This window comes from Nuphar pumila, chromosome 16 (assembly GCF_984573655.1).
Source record: "Nuphar pumila chromosome 16, dmNupPumi1.hap1.1, whole genome shotgun sequence".
NCBI lineage: Eukaryota > Viridiplantae > Streptophyta > Magnoliopsida > Nymphaeales > Nymphaeaceae > Nuphar > Nuphar pumila.
Window position 1 is genome coordinate 62,812,785 of NC_143264.1, and position 7,895 is coordinate 62,820,679.

Here is a 7,895-nt window from a genome sequence, read left to right on the forward strand (position 1 = left end):
CAACTTTAGGGATTTTAAAAGCAAGCAACCAATATACTAAGCCCCGGGGACAGGGGTCCTAGCCTCGGACTTTTATGGTGCTGGCACGATGACCGTAGGTATAGCAAGCTAAGCTAGTGAGATCAGGTCTTTGTGCCAAGTGCCATTTTTTTGGGTTATAAATTAAAAAAAAAACAACCAATAAACTGGGACACTTCTTAAGACATGTTTGATTACAAACCCACCCCGCATATGATAGAAATCTGGCCTTTCAACCCTCTACCTTCTTATGAATTCTAGCAATCACATGCTGACATAGATCAATCTTCAACTTGCAGACAAATAAGGGAGGCCCCAAATGCTTAATAGGCAATGTAGAGGTCGGCCATCCTATAAGCAATCTAAGTTCAGCAGAAAACTCAACATAAATATCAAAGGAAACCATAAGAGACTTGGAGCAACTAATACTAATACCAGCATAATTTTCAAACTCCCCTAAAATCCCTTTCAAGTTCAGAATAGACTGAGGATGGGATAGGGGTGGCAAAACCTGACATGACCCACCAACCTGCCTCTTAGGCGGGTTCGGGTTTGGCTTAAATGGGTTTGTGTCATAAACGGGTCGACTCGACTAACCCGTTTATTAAACTGGTCGGGTTCGTGTTAGGGGCATGCCAACCTGCCAACCCGACTGACCCATTTAATAAACTCTCCTTTAAGTGGTGGTTTACAAAAACAACATAAGGTTATGCTCGGTGCCAAGACTTTTTTGGAAAGATCACAATGTAATATCAAACTTTTTTGAAAAGATCGACAATTTTTTTCTTTTTTTTGTTTCCCGATAAAGATTAGTCTTGTCTGCGTGAGTCTGACCAGGTCTGACATAAAGTCCCACAAAGAGACACCCTCTCCTATGTCCTTTGACTGTCCGATCGGACCTAGTGGTCCCCACCCCACTGTATACTCCCTGCTCATCTCCTTTGGATGATTATGTCCTCCTACAGTCCTACTTCTTACCTTTTTACCTTTCATAGAATATGTTATTGTTTTGGACCTTTTGGTCCCTCCTGTCCTGTGACTTTAAGTGGTGGTCTATTACCCACGTTCATCCATCTCCCCCCCTTCTCTCATTTGGTGTGCCATTTCTTCTATCCCCTCCCTAGTTACATCAAAACCTATAGCTTTACCTGGATTCCCTGGTCAGGGTTCACGAACCCGACCCGCCAACCCGTTTACCAGACCCAACCCGTTTATTAAACATGTTAATCGGGTCATGTCGGGTTACCCGTTTAATAAATGGGTCGGGTTCATGTTTGCCACAGCTGACCCGTTTAATAAACGGGTCGGGTTCATGTTTGCCACAGCTGACCCGTTTAATAAATGGGTCGGGTTCATGTTGAGGTATGCTGACCCGCCGACACGACCCACTGACACAACCCGCCAACCCGACCCGATTGCCACCCCTAGGATGGGCATCACAAAATAGCAATGCATCATGGACAAAGAAAAGAGAGCCAATTTGAGCAGTACATGCAGGAATTTTGAGTCTTAACAGCACCCTCATTAATAACATCTGCCAACCACCTAGTAAAATGTTCAATCACAATTATGAAAAGATAAGGTGAGAGAGGTTCACCTTGCGGCAATCCCCTTTAAACATGGAATCAGTCCCCTTGCACCCCATTATAATAAGCATAGCAATAGAGACTGTTAAGAGCATTCTATAGAAATTCCCAATCAACTCTATCATAGGCATTATATATGTCCATTTTAAAACAAAGACACGGGGGACTTGGGAAGCAGATCAGGTCATGCTGAACATGAGCGTTTTTTGCTCATGCCCACATCGTGGCCGTCTGTTTGCATTTTGGATGAATGCCACGTGGTTTTGTTGACTTTTGAGCTTTTTAAAATGCAAATCGGATGGCCACGATGTCGGCATGACCAAAAATGCTCATGTTCAGCATGACCTGATCTGCTTCCACGACTTAGAGATGTCAGTGGACCCCGGGGCAAGTTTGGCGGATAAGCTCTCCAGCCCTGCCCTGTCTCAAAATTTTACCTTCCATCCCTACACGGATTTTGATTTTAACTTTCATCCTCAGTTCATTTCTAGTTTCGTGTCCTCCATCCCTGTCTGTCCCAAATGAGGCATGCAGTTTCTTTGATGCTTCTTCCCAACACAAAGGCATCTTGATTAATAGAAATCCCTCTTACAAAAATCTTCCGCATAAGGCAAACCATAATCCTAATGATTATTTTAGAAACAAAAATTCAAAGAGATATTGGCCGGAAATCACTAAGAGAAGTAACACCTTGGATCTTAGGAATCATAACAATGTGGGTTGAGTTAATCCTTCTAAACAACTTACCCTTACTGTAGAAATCTTTAACAGCCCTAGTGTTTTTGAAGTTAAAATGCTGAAAACCATATGCCTCAAATGTTGGAAACCATGTTCCCAAACCAAAGCTGGTAAAATGTTGATTTTTGTCATATTTCTTTACATTGAACAATAGTGAAGAGCCACCGAACTGGGGCAAGACTTGCGTTTGGTTTCAAATTTAATAAACTAGGCCGAGGCTTATATATTGAGATCCTATGTGTCTAGGGGTGTCAACGGGGCGGGTTTGACCCAGAACCGACCCGAACCAAACCCTATGGGGTCAGGGTTTGGTGATAAATAAGAAGACCCTATTAGAATGGTTTGTGAAATTTTATATGAGACCCGAGTTTCAATTAAGATCCACAAATTTTCAATGTAAAAATAATAAAAATATTATTTTACCAGGGTCTGATTCATGTAGTCCTTATGGGTTTGTTTGATGGCTTGTTCAGGATTGGATGAAATGAACAAACAAAACCAACATAACACTCGTTTTGTTTATGCTGCAACAACAGTACTAATGAGGATGTGCAAACAACTTGGACAGTCATGGATAATGTGTCAGATTACTTTGTTTTTAATTGTATGACTTGATTCACCCACCATTTTATATGTTTTAACAAATTTCTTATGAATTTTTGCCCCGAATATGGATCTCAAATTTGATCCAAATACCATAACATAAAAAAATATTTAAAATCTAAAATATCAGATTGAGTCTAAAAACTAAAAACAAAAAAATGTTTACATTTTCAATATTTTGAGAAAAAAAATAAAAATTGATATTTTATATATATAAATAATTTAATCATTGTCATATCACATCTAATTAAGAAAGTTTATCATAAAAATATCAAACCCTAAAAAAAAATAACTATATCAAATTAAGATCTAATTATACTGTTTTATAAAGCCCAGCGCCCCCCGCCCCCTTACACACATGTTTAATTAAAATAGTTCAAATAATTAATGTGTAACTTCTTAAATTGTTCTTCACCAACATTGAGGAACAAACACATACAAACAAATAAAAGAGGGGGCAACTCTAAAAGGAGGTAATCATAGTGATAAGTACACTACCAAATTCCAAAGCAGAATATAAAGGAAAAGAAAAAACAAACAAGCCCCCAACTGCTTTTGAATTTGATTCAAACACTCCTTGTAAGGAACTGCTCATCACTCTCCAACTTCTTCATTGTCTCAGCCTCCAGAGTGATCTCTGCGTCCACACTCTTGCCCCCTTCCTTTCCAGCATACAAGTACATCATGCCATCGAACTTGTTGTTGGACCCGCTCCGAACCGAATCAGGCGAGCCCCAACCGAAGTCTACGTTGTAGACCTTGAACCTCGGTGAGCTCCCAACGGCCACACAGTTGATCCCTGCATCCTTGAAGTTGCAGAGCTTCGGTGCCTTCTCCCACTCAGCCGACTTTGCATTGATCGCCGCCGCATTGTGGGAACTGATCAACTGTTGGAGCAGACCCGCTGCGTATTCGGGGGGCTGGGCCAGCAGCATACCACTAACAGTAACTGTGTAGATCCCTTGAATCAAATTGCCAAAGTAGTTGTCAGGCATTGGTGGCTCCAACCTCTTCCTACATAGAGGTGCAAATTGTTTAGATTTGGATCCCATTTATGTAAAAGTCAAATCTGATTTAGTTTGATACAGCATAATTGGATAACCCCATAATGAGTCACTAAAAATATGAGAACTATTGCGTGAACAGCGATTTTCATAAATTTTTTGTTCTATTCTCTTGAATCTAACCGTACCGATGTGATCTACATGTTTGGTTTTATAAGAACCTGCTCTTGAATCATCCTATTTTGATGCATAAGCAAGATTTTTTTAAAGATTTAAAATCAATATCTTGTAATCTTCATAAATATTCAAACATTCAAAATCACATTTTTTCATCGAAAATACAAGATTCAATGGTTGATTTCTAGCAAATTCACCATGCCAAGCACATCCAAATGGTTGGATTTGCAAAAAAAAAAAAAAGGTGTTGGAAATGCCCATATTTCTAGTTTTCATATTTCAGTTTTCACATTCTAGTGACTCACCCCATAATATATCAAAAGAAAATTCTTTGGATTGGTGATTTGGTTCCATGATAATTCTCCTTCAGCAAATCCAAACATAAATATAATGCCTGCTATGGGGATTTGGATTTGAGGCCCACATCATACCTGCTTATTTAATCTAGTTAGTATAGTCACAAAATCATTTATGAAATTTTGTTGGGCAAAAATCTTGTTTCGTTAAAAAATATTTTCTTGTCAAAATATCAAAAAGTCTTGGCTGATTCTAAAAACAGACAGAAAGTAAAGAAAAAAAAAAGGCAAGATCAAAAAGGCATTTTCATACGCATCTTAATCTTGAAATTAACTTCAGGTACATTTTTTACTATGTTCTCAATGGATCTCGTTTTTAAATATAGGGTAAAAATATGGGCGCTTATTTGGAATTTTTTGTAATAGAAAAAAATAGACAATTAAGATAAATTCACAGCAAAATTACAATATTGAGAAAAGACAATAAATTGAATGTTATTATAATTTTATCATGAACATCACATTAAGTGAAATTGGCATGGTAAATTCAAATTTTCTTTGATATTTGTGGTTGTGCTAATCAGTTAATGGGATATGAAAGGATCTTACCAAATCTGACTAAATGGATTTTCATCTTTTGGAGTATGATCCAAACCTGTACTTTGGCATCCCTACCTGCAATCGATGAAGAGTGTGAACACGGTGTACGAGTCTGGGGGCAGCTCCCGAGCACGAATGACGGAGTGCCACACGTGCGTGCCGAGTGCCTGAAAGGTTGAGAAGGGCTTCTGGTCCGGTCCGAGGTGCGCGTTGACTGCAGCCTTGATCTTGCTGACCGCTTCCTCGGTGAAATGGAAGATCTTCTCTCTCACAGGTGTGGGGGATGGTTTGACCTCGCCGTTCCGGTGGATGGGCTCATCCCCGTTTGCGACATGAGGTGCGCACGGTGGGAGGTCAAGCTTCACCCGCGTGTTTCGAGCCTTGGTGCGATCGTGGAGGGGGAGGAGTGAGATTGTGGCTGAGCCCCTGGCTAGCTCAGCCCATGAGCTCATGAAGTGCCATGTTGAGTGGCCATCTAGTACGACATGGTTAAATGCACAGCCTAGTGCCATTCCATCCTTCAGCTTTGTCACCTTCACAAATTCACACACACATTTTTACATCTGTGAATTCCTAGTTCAGAGACAACTAAGCTTTTCATACTTTTTTTTTTTAAAGGCAAGCTAGGGTTAGGCAGACCCATAATGATTTTCTTTGTTGGTTCATATCGCCGACCCCAATTGTTTTGGGATGAAGGCGTAGTTGTTGTTGTAAGCTAGGGTTAGGCAGACCCCTAACAGTTATGCATTTACACCATTGGGTTTTGAACAGGTAATGTCCAAACACAAGGTGACGTGCACTAGCTGCTCCTACCAGATAGGCGGAGTTGGTAACTAGCTTTTCATACTTGCCTCAGTTTAAGTAGGTCCAATTTAACTAAAAAATCGAGTATAAATTTCAGGGTTGTTTTGGACATTTTAAAATATAAAGGGCATTTTGGCCATTTCGTGTCCTCGTACACAATAAATGTCATGGAGGGAAGTAAGCGGAAAAATAAAGTCTGTAATGACCAAACAGCCTTTCCCGAATTCGGTGGTATTAATGCCTTGTGGGAAGGCAAATGACTAAAGCACCCTGGAGAATTAAATAAAAGCAATTAATATTTAACCAAAATGATCAACACACCCATCAAACTTGCATTTTATATTATATTCTAAAACGACCAAAAAAAAACTCTCTTGAAGAACCTGCAACTTTCCCATCCTTTTAGCATTTTCAGGAAAAAAAGGCTAAAATTTAGTGTATGAGGAAGTTTTCCACTTAATGACCATAATGGATGGCACCTAACATCCTGGCCATCCAATCAAATGCATCTGGGTGATAGCTAAGATAGCAGATTTGAACGGCATCCAGGGCCTGCTCAAGTGTCTGCCCATGTGATACAAGCCAATTCATGTGATTGATTGACCCGTGTCACGTAGGCAGACACTGGGAGAACCTTGTAGTAGTAATGCAAATGGGTCGGGTTTCAGATCTCAAAATACATTGGGGAGTTGGGTCGGTTTGGATCTATAACCGCAGTCAAATTTTGCAAATTGCTATTCCTGGATCAGACCACCCATTTGTAACCCTAAAATCTTGCATCCCTGCCCTAGCATATCTAGGATCAGGCCAAAGGTATTCGGCCCCGGTGAAGGGGATCAGTGGATCTCCTCTCATAGGCTACTTATGTCACATGGACACTTCTTATATACTATCCTGAATATAACAAAAAAAAAATGTGCATTTCGTGTCCAGTTGAACGTGTCCTTGTGAGTTGTGACAGAGACGGCTCGATCATACACAAGAAACAGGCGAGGACGTGAGCTGATCCGCACCCTTAAGATGCATTTGATTGGACGGCTAGGATAGCATCATACGTTTTTGTTAAGATACGCTTTGTGGTGTCGATGATAAAATGACCAAAATACCATTTACAGTATTGGCACTGAGAGAGCACGGAGGCACTTACCTGAACTGCGAGCAGCGGGAGGTCGAACCCCTCGGAGTTCTGTACTCCGGTGTACGGCACAATGTCCTGGAGGATCGGCGAGGCATCTGCGGCGGCGAGCTCGGCAAGCTCGAGGTCCTCGGCGGCAGCGACGACGAACTCGACGCCCTTATCGTTGCAGTCCACCTCCAGCACCCCCTCGGCGTCCTTCCTGAGCCTGCCAGCGAGCGGGTAGAAGTATCCCAAGACCTCGGCCAGGCCCGTCTCCAGCGCCACCACCGCCTTCTCGAACTCCTCTCCTGCTCCTGCTCCTCCTCCTCCCCCACTGTACAGCAAGACCTTCTGGTTGTAGTACAAGGTCAAGTAGGGGAGATCGAAGGTGAGCAAAGGGCACACCTCCTTCTCCGCCTTCACGGTGGGGACGACAACGCACTTCTTCTTTCTGGTGATCACCATGGGAGCCATGGATGGGTAGGGTTGTGGACTTGTTAGTTGTAGGGAAGAAGGGGAATGAGAGTATAATGAAGGGGAGGAAAGGTACTGTGGGTGGGTGGGTGGGTGGGTGGATGGGTGGGGTGGTGGTGGTGCTCGCCGCCGTATTTATAGAGAGTCTGAGACGTTGGTTGGGAGGCATTAAATCGGTTCATGTGCGGACGCGGAGGAGCTTCATTGTGGCGGTTCCTTTCTTTTTTTTTTATCCACTCGTAAAATGAAGATTCATCTCACAAGTTTAGAGAGCTGAAGAACAGCTGATTTGACATCCTATAAGTTTAACGTGTTTGATAGCGTGTAAGAGAGACCCACCCACGTCTGGATATTTTTGTCAGCGCTATCAATCACATTGTTAGTGTGTTTTTATACCTGATAACCCACCATTAGCGCTGGAAACCAGCTCGTCATTTGACTAGACTCGTAAGAAGCTGGGCTTGCCAAACCGAGATAC

General features: G+C 41.9%; 1 protein-coding gene across 1 annotated transcript; it reads right to left on the minus strand.

Moving 5' to 3' along the window:
• Positions 1-3,306: 3,306 nt before the first annotated feature.
• LOC149813348 (BAHD acyltransferase DCR-like) lies at positions 3,307-7,440 on the minus strand. The gene is made up of 3 exons (XM_089992222.1): positions 6,974-7,440; positions 5,098-5,555; positions 3,307-3,959 (listed from the first exon to the last, which is right to left on the minus strand). The coding sequence occupies exons 1-3, from the start codon at positions 7,415-7,417 to the stop codon at positions 3,512-3,514; spliced, it is 1,350 nt and encodes a 449-aa protein (XP_089848348.1). The 5' UTR covers positions 7,418-7,440; the 3' UTR covers positions 3,307-3,511.
• Between the last annotated feature and the right edge of the window lie 455 nt (positions 7,441-7,895).

Coding starts and splice junctions, on each gene's coding strand:
- LOC149813348 (XM_089992222.1), bottom strand. CDS start 7,417: ATGGCTCCCATGGTGATCACCAGAAAGAAGAAGTGCGTTGTCGTCCCC. Junction 5,556..6,973: donor TCCCGCTGCTCGCAGTTCAG/GTAAGTGCCTCC, acceptor GAATTTGTGAAG/GTGACAAAGCTGAAGGATGG. Junction 3,960..5,097: donor ACACTCTTCATCGATTGCAG/GTAGGGATGCCA, acceptor ACCTCTATGTAG/GAAGAGGTTGGAGCCACCAA.